General features: G+C 45.3%; 1 protein-coding gene across 2 annotated transcripts in view; it reads left to right on the top strand.

The window, feature by feature from the left end:
* Positions 1-4,621: 4,621 nt before the first annotated feature.
* SLC66A2 (solute carrier family 66 member 2) overlaps positions 4,622-19,825 on the top strand; it is a 54,949-nt gene continuing 39,745 nt past the window's right edge. For both annotated transcript variants that reach the window (XM_065753062.1, XM_065753061.1), the window contains exon 1: positions 4,622-4,888. In XM_065753062.1, the coding sequence (XP_065609134.1) occupies positions 4,686-4,888 (203 nt within the window). In that variant the 5' untranslated portion in view covers positions 4,622-4,685. The remainder of the gene's footprint in view (positions 4,889-19,825) is intronic.

Below are 19,825 nucleotides of genomic sequence, written 5' to 3'. Positions count from 1 at the left end.
GCTATGCTCCTCTGTACTACATCTACATGTTTCTTGAAAATCTCCAGGGATGGTGACTTCACCACCTCCCTGGGGAACCTGCTCCAATACCTCACCACTCTTTCAGAGAAGACATTTTTTCGTAACATACAACCTGAACCTCACCTGGCGCAACTTGAGGCCATTCCCTCTAGTCCTATTGCTAATTATGCAGGGGAAGAGGCCAACTCCACCTTGCCACAACCTCCAATCAGGTAGCTGTAAAGAGCTATAAGGTCTCTCCCAAGCCTCCTTTTCAGACTAAGGAATACCAGTTTGCTCAGCCACTCCTCATAAGACTTGTCCTTCAGTCCCCTCACCAGCTTTGTTGCCCTTCTCCAGACATGCTCCCCCAAGCCTCTTGGCCCCCTTGTCTTCCTTATAGTGAGGGGGCCAAATCTGAATATAGTACTTGAGGTGTGGCCTCACCAGTGCCAAGTACATAGGGATGATCACCTCCCAGTCACTCTGCGCAAAGCCTGTAGCATTGCACAGGACTGTTGTCACCAAAATGCAGGATCCTGCACTTGGTTTTGTTAAAGCTTGTACAACTGGCCTTGGCAGCAATCCAGCCTGCCCAGATCCCTTTGTAGGGCCTTCCTACTGTCAAGCAGGTCAGTACTTTCTTCCAGCTTGGTGTCATCTGCAAATTTACTGAGGATGCACTCAACCCTCTCATCCAGATCATCAATAAAGATATTAAATAGGTCTGGCCTCAGTACAGGCAGGGCAGAAGGCTGGCTTGGCCAGAGATCATCTAGAGCTTAGGTGAAAAAAGTGTATGGCTTCTGGAAGTAAGGTCAGGTGACATGAAAAGACTACAGGGATGCTTTTCATCTTTGTAGGGAGAAAATTAGCACAGACAAAGGTGAGTTAGAGTTGAAGCTGGACAATACTGTGTTGGACAATGAAAAGTCAATTTTTAAGTACATTACCAACAAATGAAAGAACAGAGAGAACATTGGTTCATTACTTGATAAGAGGGGTCATCTTACAAACAAGGACATAGACAAAGCAGAGACATTTAATGTCTTCTTTGCCTCTGTCTTCAACACTAATGATGAGATCTGACATACCAGGTGCCTCGAGATGGAGGACTCTGACTGTGGTAATGATGAACTCCCAGTCAGCCCCAAACTTGTGCAGGATTTGCTGTTCCACATGGGTTTATATAAGTCCATGGAGCCCAATGGGATTCATCCCCAGGTACTTAGAGAGCTGGCCAATGTCTTTGAGAGACCTCTCAATTATTTTTCAAGGATCTTTTAGGAGTCTGGAGAGGTCAGAGAGGTCCCAGTTGACTGGAAGCTAGCAGATGTTCCAGTTTTTAAGAAGGGCAAGAATGACGACCCTGGCAATTACAGGTCTGTCAATGCCAGGTAAAATTAGGGGGAAATTATGCTGGGAATTATTGACAAACACCTGAAGGACAATGCAGTCACTGGTCACAGTCAACACAGGTTCATGATGGGAAGGTTCTGTCTAACTAACTTAATTTCCTTTCATGACAAAATCATCCATCTAGTTGATGAAGGAAAGCCAGCTGATGTTATCATTTTGCATTTCAGTATAGCTTTCAATACTGTTTCTTACAGTCTTTCTGAACAAAATGTCCAGCATACAGCTAGACAAAAATACAGTGTGATTGATGGCTATAGTAAATAGGGCTACATCAGGCTGGTAGCCAGTCACTAGTGAGATTTCCCAGAACTCTATTTTAAGGCCACTTCTCTTTAATTTCTTTCATAAATAACTAGGATGTAGGACTAGAAGGTGTTTTCAGCAAGTCTGTTGATGATACTAAATCAGGGGGAGCTGTTGATTTCATTGGTGGTAGAGAGGCCTTGCAGAGATATCTAGACAAATCAGAGTTAGGCAATGACCAACCACATGAAGTTTAATAAGAGTAAGTGCCAGATCCCTGGCTATTCATAGAGTGAGGGATGTAATGCTGCAGAACAGCCCTGCAGAAATGGCTTTGGGGGTCTTGGTCAACAGCAAGTTGAATATGTCCACATAGCCAGGAAGGCCAACCAGTTCCTAAGGTGCATCAAGCACAGCATTGCAAGCTGGTTAAGGGAAGTGATTGTCCTACTTTACACTACACTGGTGGGTCTGCATTTTGAGTACTGAGTGAAGTTTTGGATGTCACAGTACAAAAAGGACATAAAATTATTAGTGTCTGAAGGAGGGCTGCAAAGATGGTGAAGAGTCTGTAGTACAAGAGTTTTTGAGGAGAAGCTAAAACCCTTTGGTTTCTTCAGCCTAAAGAAGAGGAGAGTAAGGAAAGACCTCATTGTGGCCAACATCTTCCTCACAAGGGGATCAGAGGAACAGATGCTGATCTTCTCTCTCTAGTGACCAGTGATAGAACCTGAGGGAATGACATGAAACTGCAGCAAAGGAGGTTCAGGCTAGATTTGGGAAGCTCATGCAGCTGTTGGGCAGGGCCATGAAGATGATCAGAGGGTTTGAGTACCTCTCCTACCAGGACAGGCTGAGAGGGTTCGGGTGGTTCAGCCTGGGGAAGAGAGGTCGCTGGGGGACCTTATAGCAGCCTTCCAGTACCTGAAGGAGGCCAACAGGAATGCTGAGGAGGGACTTTTTATAAAGGCACATCACAACAGGACAAAGGAAAATAGCTTTAAACTGGAATAGGGTAGATTTAGAGGCTGGATGGGCCTTTGAGCAGCCTAGTCTAGTGGAAGGTATCCCTACCTATAGCAGAAGGGTTGGAACTAGATGATCTTAAAGGCCCCTTCCAACCCAAACCATTCCATGATTCTACAATTCTATGATATCAAGAAAATGTTCTTCCCTGAGAGGGTGGTTGGGCACTGGAACTGGCTCCCCTGGACAGTCCAAGAAGTGTCTGGAGAATGCTCTCAAACAAATGGTCTGATTTTTGGGTGGTCCATTGTGGAGTCAGGAGCTGGACTCAATGATCCTTATAGGTCCCTCCTAACTCTAAAATTTTGTGCAGGTCTTACCTATTACTCACATGACAAAGGAGTTTTCTGTTCCTTCCCCTCCTGCTTTCTACTCTTACTAAGAACAACATAAATTAATTCTGTTCCTACGTGTAGAATATGTTCTTACATGTACTGCAGACGTTGAGCTGACCTCAGCAGCAGCAAGCCAGAAGCATGATGCAGAGCTTAGATGCCAGCAGGAGCACTCTGTCCTTCTAGAACAGAGAGAAAATAAATTTGGGTGCCTTAAGCTCCAGAACACTTGGTGGAGCGAGGGAGCTTCTGTCACAGCTGTCACATGGTTGCTTTAGAAAATCAAGTTCGGAGAGAACTTAGTGGTAATACATCCAGGTAGGAACAAAAACATCCATGTACAAAACTAGCTAATGATAAGCAAAACAAACTTGGTCCATTGCTAAGCAGAACATCCTTTATCTACTCAAGAAGCCCAGTATATCATTGTTACCTAGATCAGTGCAGGTGCCCTCTCCATTATATCACTCTGAAACTGTCAACCTGGAAAAAAAAAAGGAGGGAAATTTGTGGTCACAAAGAGGAAGATTACTTACTTCATCTCTGATGGTCTTGAGAACTCCACTCAAAATCACTGAGCATGTGCAAGTAGGTGAGACCCTATGTGATTAATGATTTTTGGGGAATACTGAATATATATGTACTGACCCAGAAACCTTTTGCATATATAACACAAGTAATGTACATAACTGAAGATCTTTTGTTTAAGGTATGCACGGTTAGGGTGGAGATATCCCCTCACGCATCTGAGGTCATAAATGAAGAAGGCCTACTTGCTAACACCACATTGAAAATAACGAGTTTATTCCTGAGTTTCACATGACATAGCAATATTTGCCTAATGCAGAAGATGATTTCAGTACTCATGTTTTTGAATGAATGGACAGAATGACAGGTGAGTCAGAAGATGTGCAGCAGTGTGCTACATCCACTGCTGCAGCGATCACCTGTGAAACAACCCCCTGCACAAATCCCACAGCAACCCAAGAGCCCACAACCAAAAAAGCAGCCCAAAACGGAGACAGGTAGCTTCGCTGTTGAACCCGGCCGGTTGGTGTCCCACGTGTCGCGCCGGAAACACTGCATATATTCTTATGGTGCAGAGAAGCAGCAATTGTTAAGGCCACAACAGCGTTGTGCTTTAATTCCTCTGAAGAAAAGCGGAGGTGAGAGCGAGATCCGGCTCAGCGCACTTCGCCGGCGGGGGCGGCGGCTGAGGCGGGGCGGGACACCGTGATGGTTCATTGGCGGAAATGTGGCCGCTTTCCGCGGCGTCACGGCGGCCGGCCCTGCGTTCCTGAGGCGGAGCGGGATGGCAGCGGTGGCTGGCGCGCGGGCGGGAGGGGAGGACGAGGGATCTCGCTCGAGGCTCTGCTCGGCCGCTGCTCTTTCCCTGCTCCCTCGTCCGACCTTGCTGCCGCCTATCCTTTCCCTCAGCTTTCCCACCTCCCCGCCCCTTCTCTTCCCTTTGCGCGCCGCGTCCCCGCCCCGTCCCCGTGCCGTGCCGCCCCGCTGGTGGGGCTCCGCCGGCGCCGCGAGCGGCCCGTGACGCGCCGCCTGCCCGCAGGTCCCGGACAGCCGAGGCGGGGCGCGGCCGCGGAGCCCCTCTGAAGCCCAGCGGAGGAGGCGGGCGGCGGTCCGTCCTTCCTGCTGCCGCTCGGCATGGAGACGGCCGGCCTGGAGTGGCTGCTGGGCCCGATGCAGCAGCTGGTGTCGTGGGGAGCGGCGGGGGCCATGGTGTTTGGCGGCGTGGTGCCCTACGTGCCCCAGTACCGCGACATAAGGCGGACGCAGAACGCAGAAGGCTTCTCCACCTACGTGTGCTTGGTGCTGTTGGTCGCGAATATCCTGCGGATACTCTTCTGGTGAGTGCGGCTGTGCGCTGCGGGGCGGGCTTCAGAGCTCTTGGTTAGGACGATGGGGGAGGTAATGTGGTCGGTGTGCTTCTCCCCCTCTCCCGAAGAGCACGGCATGCCCGGTCCTGCGTGGGTTACTGCTTAGATTAAAGGACCTGGGCTCAGGGCGCTGCCTGTTGCCCTTACCGGCATTGGTGATCTGTGCTCTCATGGTCCAAATGTGGCTTTCTCGAATGCTGGTATGTAAGAGGCTTATTTTAAGCCAGAGCTTCTTTTTCCTTGCTGTGGTTTGCGTTTCTCTTTCCCTTAAAGCTCTGTTCTTTGAAGGCCCCAGTTCTGCCCACGTACTTTAGCATCCAGGTAGTGTTAAAGCATCTGGGATGCTTGCCAGACGTTTGAGCGTTTTCCTCAGATGCTCACTGGCTTAGAATCATACAATCACCAAAGTTGGAAAAGACCTAAAAGATAATCCAGTCCAGCTGTTCCAACACAACATCCAAACGTTCCTTGAACACCTCCAGGATCAGTGACTACACCACCTCTCTGGGCAGCCCATTCCAGTGTCTGACCACCTTTTCAGAGAAGTAGTATTTCCTAATGTCCAGCTTGAATCTCCCTTGGAGAGAAGGGAGAATTTGAAGCCATTCCTTCTAGTCCTATCACTAACTAGACACGAGAGAAGAGGCTGACCCCCAGCTCACCACAGCCCCCCTTCAGGAAGTTATAAAGAGAGCAGTAAGGTCTCCCCTGAGCATCCCTGCTCCTTCAGCCTCTCCCCATAAGGCCTGTGCTCCAGATGCCTCACCACCCTTGCTGAGCACCATGCACAGCTGCAGATGAAGATAGTTGTTTTTGATAAGCAGATGAATGGTGGGGAATATTTTCACAGTACGATGTATTTGTGTTAAGTGTACTCTTCAACCTCTGAGGGCATATTTGTTTCTGTGTTCAGGACCTGTGCTGCTGAACGGAAGAAAATTTTTTTACTTCAAATTTTATTTACTTATCATATTTCTCATTATTTTCCCAATTCGTTCCAATAAGCAGAACGATACAGCAGTGAGAATGTATTTCAGAAACCAAAGATGAAAAAGTGTAGGAAATGGCAGCTGAAGAACAGTTACTCTAAGAACACACTGACTGTAACGTGCTGCTTTGTAGAACGTAATGAACTGACAGGTAACAGGCTGCTTCCTGCTGTTAGCTTCATCTCTTTTTGAAGCTTCTCAGGCTTCTTAAATGTATGCATCTTCATGGAGTCTTCAGCGAAATACAGCATGTTAAGTGCTGTGCTGGAGCAGAGAGTACTAGGAACCTCTTCCTCTGAACTGAGGGAACTTGACTACGTCAGAGCCACTTATTAACATTAAAACTGTTGTCATCTTGGGAAGAAAGCATTTGCCATGATATAACAGGAGCTGGAGAAAGCAGCGACGGGTGAAAAGAAGCTAGAGGAGCTGGCAGGAGTGGGGGAAATTAGTTTTTGGTTCAGTGAAGGTAGCTGAAATATACAGATTTGCACCTGAATGAAGTTGCTGGCAGTTTCTAGGTAACTCAGGAGAGTACATCTGTTAAATGAGACTTGTGAGTATGTGAGAAATGAAAAACTTCTTTTCAGTTGATTATGAGTATATTTAACTAAGAGTTATGTAGAAGAATAAGTACTGTAGATGATGGGAAAATGTTTTTTTTGTTATTATAAAAGTATGTTATTATATGTATATATACCTTAAAAGCTTTGTCAGCATTTCAAAAGAAGGAGAATGCAGTTGTATTGACTAATTAAAAATAAATAAAATTGTTTAAATCCTGTGTGTATTAAAGCTACCTAATAATATCCTTGACACATACTGGGTCTGTGTAAGCTCTGGTCATATCAGAGCTTGTTGGTGGCACTGAATGGTTTCATGCAGCACATGAACAGGCATGTCTGGCCTGGGTGCGATAGCAGTGTAAGAAGTGCTGCTGGCTTGTGGGACAGCCACTTCCATAACAAGCATGAGCTGGCAAAAATCACTCTGTGCCCTTCTGAGTTTTGGTGGACAGAAAAAAGTTGTATGATGATAATTCAGTCTGCGCTGAGAGAATATTTAGCTTCTCTGTAAAGACTAGGTGTCCCTGCTGGTCCACAGGTAACAGTAAGATGAATGGAATAAGGTAGCAGAGCAAAAGCCTTTAATTTACACGAACGTGTTTAAAATGCACTGAAAAATCAGTTTGGCAGTGCGTTTTTTGTGTTGTTAACTCTAGCTGAAGATATGTACTTTATTTGATATGTAGCACTCTAGATAATTTGATGTAAGAAGTAGAATTATTTTAATTGCATACCTAATAGTCATTGGAGGGAAACGGGAACTTTTGATCCAATTATTCAGTACATTTAAAACTAAATAGACCTGTTCTTGTTCTAGAACACAGCTATTCCTAAAACTTGTTTTGTTTTGCATATGAACTTTCCCATCTGACCAGTCACTTGATGTGACAAATCCTTTTCTTTATCAGACCAATCCAGACCTTCATCTGGGTCTCTTTTGAAATCTTTATTGATTTTTGGCTGTTATTTTTCAGTTGATTTTAGCTTCTCTTCCCTGCTTTTGGTTATTATGGATATGGTTTGTGCCATTGCAACTGTTTCCACCCTTAAGTACTTAAGTGGCAGGCCTTAAAAACTCACATTCTAATAGGTTTGCTTTGCAGGCCATGGTTATTTCCTTTAATGGCAGCTTATGTGTTTATTTAATGTCAAGAACGTTTCTGCAAGTTAGTGGTAATATCTGTTGTTTCTTCCAGATTTTTCCTTGTTTTTTTTTCTAATTGAATTTGAGAGTCAGAGTTATGTGCTTTAGCTACAGATAACAAAAAGAGAGAGCTCAGCACCTTTGTAGTGATGGTACATAAGAAAATGTATGGCAAGCTCCAAAAAGTCTCATCAATTTTTTTCTGCATTTTTGATAAAAACACTAAATTACCATTTTTTTGTTTAGCAAATATCTTACTTGCTAGAGTTAGCTCTGATTTCTTCAAGATCAGTTGTTAAAATATCCAAGGGGTAGTTGGAGCCTTACTGTTGTGGAAGTTGGAGGTAGTTAACAATCTGGTGAAACTCTTCTGTGCTGCTGGGTTTGAAGCATACTGTAGCACCAAATTCAGAGGTAACCAGGGTAAACCTTCCCTCTTTGTTCCTCTGGCCTACAGTCTGCCAGCTGACTCGCTTTGAATTATTGTGACCAAGAGCAGGAGTAAGCAAGTGAAGAGTTGCATAATCAGTAGAAGAATGCAGAAGAAATTGAGTTCTTTCTGCACCCGTATTCCCCTCTTCTTTTTCTAAAACAGAGCTTGTAATGAGATATGTTAGGCTTTCTTTGACTATTACTAAATAGCTGAAGAAATGTGTAGTTCCCCTTTCTTAGAAGTCAACAGAAGGCATTCCTAGTTGTATCTTGAGTAAGTTCAGCCAAAAATAATTATACTTCCCGCTATTACCATAGGGCTTTGGACTTTATTCAGTTGTGCAATCCATAACATACTTCATATGGTAAGTACAATATAGTTGTATATTTTTCAGTTAAATTATATTCTTCCAAAAAGTTTTGAGATATGATTCTGGGGGTCAGTGGCCTAAACCTCACGCAGTAACATCAGGGAAATGTAAGTGACAGCAAGTAACACAAAGCTTTCCAGTTTTGGAGCTATTCTTTGCCTTAAGGCAAACTCTGGAAGCAACTTCTAACAGTCAGGAAACAGGTGAAAACTATGGATTTTGTAATTGCTTGTTACCAGTTGTTCCACTAGTTCATCTTGGAGGGGGGAGGGGAACAAACAAAAAATCCCCAACAAACTGGTTCTGATAGCTAAGTCAAGTATGTTAGAATTGGGAACTGTCTTTGCTGGAGTCCGTGGAATAAGTTCCCTGTTAGTAACAGATTTACTGAGTCAAGTATGCAACTGGAGGTGATTTCTAGGAAGATGTTGGACTTGCTGTTGTCTGGTTAAGTTTTGACATGCTTATTTGTTTTGCCATGACACCTACAGCATCCCTCGCAGATCAAGGCATGATGTTGAGTGTCTTCAGATATTGGTCCACTTCTGTTTCTAAGACTCAGTGTAGACAGGAGGCACTCCTAAGATTTCTGTTACAAAAAGGAATATTGTTAGATTTTCCATATGGGGAGGGAGATGATGCTATAAACCTAATTTTAAGAGTGACTGCAGCTTTGAGAGATTGCATTACTTGTGGTGTAATATGTGCCCATGCCTACTAGTGGAATCTTGCTCAGATATTGAGAGCCATATTCTTTTTTTTCTTTTTAATAAATTGGTGCAAGATATAAAATGCACCACTCTTTAGTATGAAACATGAAGGTAAAATATGATTTCGTATGACCAAGTGAGAAGCTTGTTTTCAGCGTTCCATAAAGTCCTGGAAGTTTACATGTCATCAGAAATTCTTATCAAGAAATCTTACTGTAAGCTAGTTTCTTGAACTTGTTGCTGATTAAATTATGTAATTGCAAGGGCTGTCTTTTAAGACAGCTGTCAACTGTGGGTTGTTTTCTGTGGCCCATGTGTTGGTATGCAGTGTCCTGCTTACTTTCCATCATGTTTAGAATATTTAGCTTCCCAAAGAGCTGAAAAAGTTGACTGAGTGGTAAAGCCTGAAGTAACTCTTATTGCTTGGTGATTTCTGCTGTCACAGTAAATTGAATTGTCTTTGTGAGCTGAGGTGGAACTGTGTTTGGCAAGAGACATCTTAGGAAGACACAACAAGTTTGTTCTAGTTTGGGCTTCTTTTGCCCAACTGACATTTGTTGTTTTGCATGTGCCCAGAACAGAACTTGATTAACAGGATTGTTGCTGCAGAATTGAGGTGTATTGATGGAGTTACATTTTTTCCCAATGACTAGTTAGTCTCTGGTGTGGCTTCAGTATTTTTCAGAATCACAGAATTGTAGGGGTTGGAAGGGACCTCTAGAGATCATCGAGTCCAGCCCCCCTGCCAAAGCAGCTCCCTAGCCCAGGTTGCACAGGTAGGCGTCCAGGTGGGTCTGGAACGTCTCCAGAGAAGGAGACTCCACCACCTCTCTGTGCAGCCTGTGCCAGTGCTCCGTCACCCTCTCTGTGAAGAAGTTCCCACAGACATTGTGCGGAACTTTCTATGCCTCAGTTCGTGGCCATTTCCCCTTGTCCTATCACCACACACTGCTGAGAAGAGTTCAGCCTCTTCCGTTTGCCCCCTGCACCATAGGTATTAATAGACACTGGTCAGATTCCCTTTGAGTCTTCTTTCTCAAAGCTGAACAGGCCCAGGAAGTTTAACCTTTCCTTGTAAGAGAGGTGCTCCAGGCCCTTCATTATCTTTGTGGCCCTCTGCTGGACCCTTTCCAGCAGATCCCATTGTTTTTTTTTTTTTCTTTTATCTTTATCTCCTGACCTTACGTTAATTGTCCTAAAGGCTGTTAAAATATTGATATCGTGTGAGATCCTGCCCTCTCTTTATTTTGCATATTTAACTAGTACAGGGAAGAAAAAGAGTTCTTTAGTGTTTTTGTTGTTTTTTTACTGTGAAAAGTTACAGGTTCATAGGTTCATTAGGTTGGAAAAGACCTACAAGATCATCTAGTCCAACCATCCTCCTATCACCATCCCTACCCACTGAACTACTAAATCAAATCCCTTAGCACCTCATCTAAACACTTCTTGAACAGCGCTAGGGATGGTGCCTCAACCACCTCCCTAGGCAGGACATTCCAGTGCCTGACCACTCTTTCAGAGAAAAAATGTTTCCTCAGGTCTAATCTAAATCTTCCCCGGCACAACTTGTGGCCATTCCCTCTCGTCCTGTCATTATTTATCAGGGAGAAGAGGCCCACCCCTCCTCACCAAAACCCCCCTTCAGGAAGTGGTAGAGTGCAATAAGGTCTCCTCTGAGCCTCCTCTTCTCCAGACTGAACAATCCCAGCTCCCTCAGCCGCTCCTCATAAGACTTGTGCTCCAGACCCCTCACCAGTTTTGTTGCCCTTCTCTGAACACGCTCCAGGGCCTCAATGTCCTTCTTGTAGTGAGGGGCCCAAAACTGAACACAGTACTCAGAGGTGCGGCTGCACCAGAGCTGAGTACAGGGGGAGCCTGAATACTTCAACCTTTTAGCTCTTAACAATCAAAAAAGCTCAAGCAAACAGACAACACATAAGAAGGGTGAACTGTAAGAACTGTTACAAGAAGTTACTGTTGGGTCCTTGAAGATGTAAAAATAAAGCCATAACACTTTTTTCCTCAGGGTTGCTGCACACCTGTGAATAAGAAATCAGGCAAAAATGACAAGAGACTGCCAGGGATGAACAGTGGAAGAAAAAAGTTTACAGACTATGTAAAAATAGGTCTGGCCACTTGGAGGGAATATAGAAACATTGTTGGGGTATGCATGGATGCAATGAGGAAGGCTAAGGCCTGTCTGGAATTAACTATAGCAAGGGAGGTCAAAGACAACAAGAAGGGATTCTTTAACTAGATTAAGTAGAAAAAATTAGATCAAGGAAAAACATGAGCCTGCTGCTGAATGAGGTCGGTACACTTGTAGCAGAAGACACTAGGAAGGCAGGTACTGAATGCCTTCTTTGCTTCAGTCTTTACAGCCAAAACCACTCCTCAGGAACCCCTGACCCTAGAAATAAGAGACAGAGTCTGGAGGAAGACTTCCCTTTGACCAAGGAGAACCCAGTCAGGGATCATTTAGACAAACTTGCCACATAGAAACCTCTGGGCCCTGATTGGGTATGCCCACAAGCGCTGAGGAAGCTGGCAAGAGTAATGGCTCCACTGCTCTCTATCATCTTGGACAGGTCATGGAAAATGGGAGAAGTGCCTGAGGACTAGAGGGAAGTCAGTGTCATTCTAGTCTTCAGAAGCACGTGAAAGATGACCTGGAAAACTACAGGCCAGTCAGCCTCTGTTCTTTGGAAGGAGATGCAACAGCTTATCCTGGATACCATCTCTGAGCAAACAGGAAAGAAGATTATCAGGAGTAGTTAACATGGATTTACCAAGAGGTAATCATGCTTGATCAATCTGATAGCCACTTATGACATAATGACCAGTTGGGCAGATGGGAGCAGTGCATGTTGTGTACCTTGTATTCAGCAAGGCTTCTGGCACTGTCTCCCATATAACCTTCATAGGGAAACTACAGATGTGTGATATAGATGAGTGGACAGTGAGGTGAACTGAGAACTGGCTGACCAGCAGAGCTCAAAGATCAGAGGTCATGATCAGCTGTGCAGAGACTATTTTCAGGCCTGTAGCTAGCAGTTTTCCCCAGAGATTGGTACTGTACCTGGTCTTGTTTAACTTCCTCTTTAGTGACTTGAATGAAGGAATGAAGTGTACCCTCAGCAAGTTTCCTGAGGACAGAAAGTTAAGAGGAGTGGCTGAATTTGGAAGTCAGAATGTGCTTCCATTCAGCAAGACCTGGACAGGGTAAGAGTTGGGCAGAGAAGAACCTTATGAGGTTCAACAAGGATGCATGTAATAAACACTTGAAGAGTAACTGCATGCATCAGTACAGATTAGAGCTTGACCTGCTGGAAAGGAGCATTGCAGAGAAGGACCTGAGTCTCCTGGTGGACAATAAGCCAGTAGTGTGTCTGTGACCAAGAGGGCCAACAGTATCCTGGCCAACATTAAAAAAAATAAAAAGCATGGCCTGCACATCATGAGAAATGATCTTACATTATTCAGCCCTTGTATGGCCACAACCAGAGTACTGTATCCATGCTGTCTCTCTGGGGACCCCATCAGGAACATTACTACCAAACTCTCTAGTCGGTTTAACCTTCTGATTATTAACCATTACTGACAATTCAAGCCAACAGGGATGAAGTTGCTGAGGGAAGGACTTCAGAGGATTGGGGTGGTTAGTTGACAGAGTAGGAGCACAGACTGTTTTTTCCTCTATCCCTTCAGTGGCAGGGAAGGATACCAAGAGGACTGGGAAAGCCAATCTGATAAATATATGGCTGAGAGGCTTGTGCAACCGCAGGAATTCTGGCTTTCTCAACCATGGGGTTGTTTACTCAGCATCTGGCCTGATGGCTGCTGATGGAGTCCACCTAGGTTGCAAGGGAGAAAAGAGCTCTAGCCCAAGATGTGTCTGGGCCTACTGACAAGAGTCATGAAGCCACACTCCATCGTATTTGAAATATCACAGCTGCCAGGCAAAGGTTCCTGTAACTGGAAAAAGGAAAACATCACTTCCATATTCAAGAAAGGGAAAAAAAGAAGACCCAGGGAACTACAGGCTAGTGAGCATCATCCCTGTGCCTGCGAAGATCTTGGGGTGGATCCTCCTGAAAAGGATGTTAAGGCACTTACAAGGTACAGAGGTGATCAGGGCAAACAGCATAGCTTCACCAAGGGCATACTGTGCTTCACCAACCTGGTGGCCTTCTGTGATGGAGTGATGGCATCAGTGGACAAAGGAAGGACTACTGATATCATTCATCTGGACTTGTATAAGGCCTTTGACGTGGTTCCCCCCCTCCCCCCCCCACATCCTCATCTCTAAATTTGAGAGACATGGATTTGAAGGCGGGACTATCTGGTGAATAAAAAATTGTTTGGATTATTGTAGTCAGAGGGTTTCCGTCAATGGCTCTATGTCCAGGTGGAGACCCATCAAAAGTAGTGTCCCCCTGGGTTCTCTCTAGAGACTGGTGCTCAATGACATCTTTATCAATGACCTGGTTAGTGGGATTGAGTACACATTCAACAAGTTTGAAGATGATGCTGAGTGGTGAAGTCAACAAAACGGAAGGGAGTGGTACCACCCAGAGGGACCTGGACACACAGTTACCTAATAAGGCCAAGCGCAAGGTGTTGCACTTGGATCAAGACAATCCCAGACACAAGTACAGACTGGGAGAAGAAATCATTAAGAGCATTGCCGTGGAGAAAAACTTGAAGATCCTGATTGATGATAAGCTGGTCATGAGCCAGCAGTGTGCTCCTGCAGCCTCCGAAGGCCAGAAGTACCCTGTGTTGCATCAAAAGAAGGGTGACCAGCAATGTGAGGGAAGCAATTATTCCCCTCCACTCCAACTTCGTAAAGCCCCATCTGGAGTACTGTGTCCAAGCCTGGTGCCTCCAATACAGGAGGGATGAACAGCTCTTGGAATAGGTCTAGAGGAGTGCCTTGTAGGGCTGGAGCACCTTTCCTATGGTGAAAGGCTAAGGGAGCTGGGCTTGTTTATCTCAAAGAAGACTGCAGGGAGATCTCACTGCAGCCTCACAGTACTTAAAGGGAGCTTACAAGCAGGAGGGGGACCATTTTTTTTTATATGGTCTGATAGTGACAGAACAAGAGGAAATGGTTTTAAACTAAAAAAGGGTAGATTTAGGTCAGATGTTTGGAAGAAATACTTTACTCAGAAAGTGGTGCTGGAACAGGTTGCCCAGAGAGGTTGTAGATGCCCCATCTCTGGAGGCATTCCAGGTCAAGCTGAATGGGATCCTGGGGAGCCTGGTCTAGTAGCTAGCAACCCTGCTTGTATCAAGGGGCTTGGAACTAGATGATCTTCAGGGCCCCTTCTGACCTAAGCCATTCTATGAAACCACTCCAAGCTGTTTGCTCTAGTTCATATTGATATTAGGACCTGCCCAAGCAAGATTTCTCAAGCTAGCTTGATCTAGGAATACCAAAAGATGCAAGCCCTGCTGAAAAGTGACAAAGTGAGCAACTGTCCATGGTATTAAAAAAACTTTGACTTACAGTATCAGACTACTACAAAATATAAGCAGAGATGGTCAGAGATCTACTCCTCCATCTGAACTGCCACAAGTCCATGGGACCAGATAGGATCCACTCAAGGGTGGTGAGGGAGCTGGCAGAGGTGATTGCCAAGCCACTTTCTGCCATCTATCAGCATTCCGGGTTATCTGGAGAGGTCCCACAAGATTGGAGGCTTGCCGATGTGACTCCCATCTACAAGAAAGGCTGTAAGGAAGACCTGGGAAACTACAGGCCTGTCAGCCTGACCTCGGTATCAGGGAAAGTTATGGAGCAGATGATCTTGAGGGAGATCACACAACACGTGCATGGCAACGAGGGGATCAGACCCAGCCAGCACGGGTTCACAAAGGGCAGGTCATGCTTGTCCAACCTCATCTCCTTCTATGACTGGGTGACCAGACTGGTAGATGAGGGAAAGGCTGTTGATGTAGTCTACCTGGACTTCAGCAAGGCCTTTGACACGGTCTCCCACAGTATTCTCCTGAGGAAACTGGCAGCCCGTGGTGTGGACAGGTTCACTCTTCTCTGGGTGGAGAACTGGCTGGAGGGCCGTGCCCAGAGGGTAGTGGTTAATGGAGTTAAGTCCAGCTGGTGTCCTGTTACGAGTGGTGTCCCCCAAGGGTCAGTATTGAGGCCCATCTTGTTTAATACCTTTATTGATGACCTAGACGGGAGGATTGAGTGTACCCTCAGTAAGTTTGCAGATGACACCAAGTTGGGAGGTTGTGTCAAACTGCATGAGGGTAGGGAGGCCCTTCAGAGGGATCTGAATAGGCTGAATAGCTGGGCTAAGCTCAATGGGATGAGATTCGTTAAGACCAAGTATCGGGTCCTGCACTTTGGCCACAATAACCCCATGCAATGCTATAGGCTTGGGGCAGAATGGCTTGAAGAATGTAGAGAGGAAAAGGACCTGGGGGTGTTGGTTGATGCTCAGCTTAACACGAGCCGGCAGTGTGCCCAGGTGGCCAAGAAGGCCAACAGCATCCTGGCCTGTATTAGAAATAGTGTAGCCAGCAGGAGCAGGGAGGTGATCATCCCCCTGTACTCAGCTCTGGTGCGGCCGCACCTCGAGTACTGTGTTCAGTTTTGGGCCCCTCACTACAAGAAGGACATTGAGGCCCTGGAATGTGTTCAGAGAAGGGCAGCAAAACTGGCGAGGGGTCTGGAGCACAAGTCTTATGAGGAGCGGCTGAGGGAGCTGGGATTGTTTAGTCTGGAGAAGAGGAGGCTCAGAGGAGACCTTATTGCACTCTACCACTTCCTGAAGGGGGGTTGTGGTGAGGAGGGGGTGGGCCTCTTCTCCCTGATAAATAATGACAGGACGAGAGGGAATGGCTATAAGTTGTGCCGGGGAAGATTTAGATAAGATTTGAGGAAAAATTTTTTCTCTGAAAGAGTGGTCAGGTATTGGAATGTCCTGCCTAGGGAGGTGGTTGAGGCACCATCCCTAGCGCTGTTCAAGAAGTGTTTAGATGAGGTGCTAAGGGATTTGATTTAGTAGTTCAGTGGGTAGGGATGGTGATAGGAGGATGGTTGGACTAGATGATCTTGTAGGTCCTTTCCAACCTAATGTATCAATGAATCTATGAAGTATCTTTTCCAATAAGGCTGTGGTGAGAGCAGATTGTTATGATGAGAAACTGGTGACCTTGCTTGTGTTTATTTGTAGCGGATGAGTGCTTATACTGCAAACTGTACTTTTGTGAGACTCACATTACTGAATAGCTAATAATTTCATCAGCATGAAGGAGCTAACATTGCAAAGACCTGTGCTGGATTTATCATCACAATAGTTTCATAGCGCATTAAACTAAATGTGCTTCTAGGTCAGCCCCTTTTAAATACTGTTCTCTATTTTTACATCTAATGCATTTGTAATTAGAGAGGTTTTTCTAATTCTGATGAAAACAGTTTTAATTACCCTATAATCCCAAGTAAGCCTTACGTGTTTTTTCTCATTCCCCAAATGGGAAACAAATTAGTAAATTCCAGTGGTTCAAAGGAATTTGGTGTCAGTTAGCAACAGAAACTTAGGGGTCATGGGCATGGAGCTCAGGCTGTGCCAAACTTTGGTTCTTCTCGCCACAATTTTTTCCCATTCCAGTGGAAGCCAGAGTGCTCTGTGCCCATGGTAATGTGCATCAGTGATGTTATTTATTTTCTTCCTCAGAGTGTTCTCCAGATTTGTTAAGGTGCTATCAGTTGTGGCCTACCCAAAATTTGTTGGTTGGAGAAAGAAGGGTGGGAAGAAATAGGACCTAGGAAGAATATAAGAATGCCATCCAGACATGCAAAAATGGAATCAGGAAAGCTAAGGTGCAAATGGAATAGAAATTGGTGGGTGATGTGAAAAATAACAGGAAGGGATTCTACAGGTATGTTGCTCAGAAGAGAAAGGCCAAGGAGAGCATATCTCCTCTGATAAACGAGGGGGGGAAGTGGTAACAGTGAACATGGAGAAGGTTGAGGTACTGAACAAGTTATTTGCCTCAGGCTTCCCACACCTCTCATGTCTCTGAACATCATGGCTAAGACTGTGGGAGCAAAATCCCTTCCGCTGTAAGCAAAGAAGTTTGAGACCACCTGATTAGACTGAGCATGTACAGGTATGTGGGGACAGATTACATACGTTGTGGAGTTCTGAAGGAACTGTCTGATGATCAAGAACACTTGATCATTATTTGCAGAGGCATGACTGTCCAGCGAAGTCTCTTGTGGGGAAGGAGGTATGTGGGAACTGTTTAATCACTGCCTGAACCACTGATTGATCACCTGAGGCAAGCACTGAGTCAGCCCCAAGGGCACAGGTGAAGGTAATGTACCTGTGTGATTGGAAGGGGTGGAGTCTGGCTTCACCTCTCCCAGACCCCATTTAATGGCTGACCACGACTGGGGAAGAATCTCTTGTTGGATTTTCCTCCTGTGTGGTGTCATCAGTGAGCCTCAACCATTGTAAAAGGTGAGCCACCCTTTACTTACTGGTAGTCTGTGTGCCATCTATATAAAGCCTTACAGAAATATACCATCCTCTGTGATATCTCCTCTGAATTCCATCCTTTCGAATTATCTGCCCTACAGGAGGGAAGAAGGGAGGGAGGGGGAAAAAACAACAAACATCAATTCTGTTTTGAAGAGGGGTAGAAAGGAAGACTTGGGGAACTACAAATGGTGAGCCTCACATCTGTGTCTGAGAAGGTCATTCATGGAATAGATCCTCGTGGAGGTTATGTTAAGGTACAGGCAAGATGAGCTGGTGACCTGAGATGGCCAGCATGGCTTCAGTAAAAGAAGATCATGCCTAACCAATCTGGTGGCCATCTATGATGGTGTGGTGGCATCAGTGGACAAAGAAAGATCATCTGCCTGGATTTCTTCAGGGCCTCTGACATGGTCCATACCACACCCTTATCTCTAAATTTGAAAGAGATGGATTTGAAGGCTGGACTATTAAGCGGATAAAGAGCTAGCCAGATGATGTCAGCTGGAGAGTTGTGGTCAAAGGCTTAATGTAGAGATTTCTCATGAATGATGTTTCCTAGGGGTCTGTTTAGAGACTGAGGCTCACTAACTTTTTTTTTATCAACAACCTGAATAGTGGGATTGAGTGTGCATGCTCAGTGTGTTCACATTACAGTGAAGGGGATGCTATCCAAAGGGAACCTGGACATCCTTGAAAAGTGGGCCTAATGAGTTTTAACAAAGCCAAGTGCAAGTTGTTGCACTTGGATCAGGACAATCCCAGATACAAGTACGGTCTAGAAGAAGAACTCATGGGCCCTGTGGTAAAGAATTTGAGGGTCCTGATGGATAAAAAAGCTGGACATGAGCCAGCAATGTGCATTTGCAGCCCAGAACTGTGTTCTGGGCTGCGTAAAAGGAATGGTTGCCAAGAGGGTGAGGAAAGAAACTGTTCCTCTCTGCTCTGCTATTGTGAGGCCTCACCTGCAGTACTGTATTGAGATCTGGGAATCCCAGCACAAGAAAGATGTGGAGTTGCTGACTGGAGTGCTTCTCCTGTGATGACAGATTGAGGGAGCTGGGCTTATTCATCCTGGAGAAGATTTAAAAAAACAGATGGGGAAAAAACAAAACAGAACAAACAAACAAAAAACCCTAGTGCAGTCTTCCTGAACTTAAAGAGAGCTTGCAGTCAGAGCAGCTTTTTACATAGGGAGATGTTGTTAGGAGTAAGGGAGATGGTTTTAAGCTAAAAGAGGGGAAATTAAGTTTGGCAGTAGGAGGAAGTGTTTTACTCTGAAAGTAGTAGAGTGCTGATTGTTCAGAGAAGTTGTATATGCCCCAGCCCTTGAGGTTATCAAGGGCAGGCTGAGTAGGGGCCTGGGCGGCCTGATCTAGTGGGTGGAAACCTTGCCAAAATTTGGGGATTGGAACTAGTTATCTTTAAGGCCCCTTCCAACCCAGGCCATTCTATGATTCTGTGATATGTACCTGTTACTCTTCCCATAGCTAATGGTGGTGTTTGGCAATGAGCAGTGTGGCTGCACAAGGCATCACGGTTTCCCTTGGCTGGGTAGCATTTGGCAAGAAACAATGTTGGCAGTTTTTCTTGGTGTGGGCTTATTGGTGCCCTGCAGATGGATTTCTGTGGAAGATGGTTGAGGCTTACTGATCTCTCTTGTGTCCATTATTAGCTGACTCATAACAAGAAAAAATATCCCTTGAGAAATTGTGGTAGTGGAAACTGTGTAAGAGAATACGATGACAAACTTAGTTAGCTCTTTCTAACAGAACTCTGCCACTGAAGTAGCCTAAGCATAAATAGTTATATTTTGCCAGAGCTCTGTAAAACAGGAACTGTCTGGAGGTAGGCCCTGGACATAGCTTCAGGTGGCAGTGCTGTTGAGGTCTCTCATAGCACGGTGTGCTCAGAGAATGGCCTTAGCAGTGGTGCTGTGAGGAAAATCAGGAAGGCCTCTGCACTGTGTGACACCGGCTGAAGGAGCTGGGGAGTGCAACTGTGTGTTTTTGCCACGTTATCCTCAGCATCTTCATCTTCAAGGCATAAAACCAGGAAGAACTGAGCAAAGAGAAGCAGCCCACTGTGGTGTGACAGCAGGCTTCCCATTGTAAATCTAATGTCCTTCAAAGGCTCTTCAAGAAAAGCTTCCACCTTTTACTCCTAATCCATTCTAGTGAGT

Source organism: Cyrtonyx montezumae, unplaced genomic scaffold (assembly GCF_038088225.1).
Source record: "Cyrtonyx montezumae isolate F1298 unplaced genomic scaffold, pur_monq_1.0 scaffold_8, whole genome shotgun sequence".
NCBI lineage: Eukaryota > Metazoa > Chordata > Aves > Galliformes > Odontophoridae > Cyrtonyx > Cyrtonyx montezumae.
The sequence above is the reverse complement of the archived record's forward strand: the minus strand, read 5'-3'. Positions and strand labels throughout refer to the sequence as shown.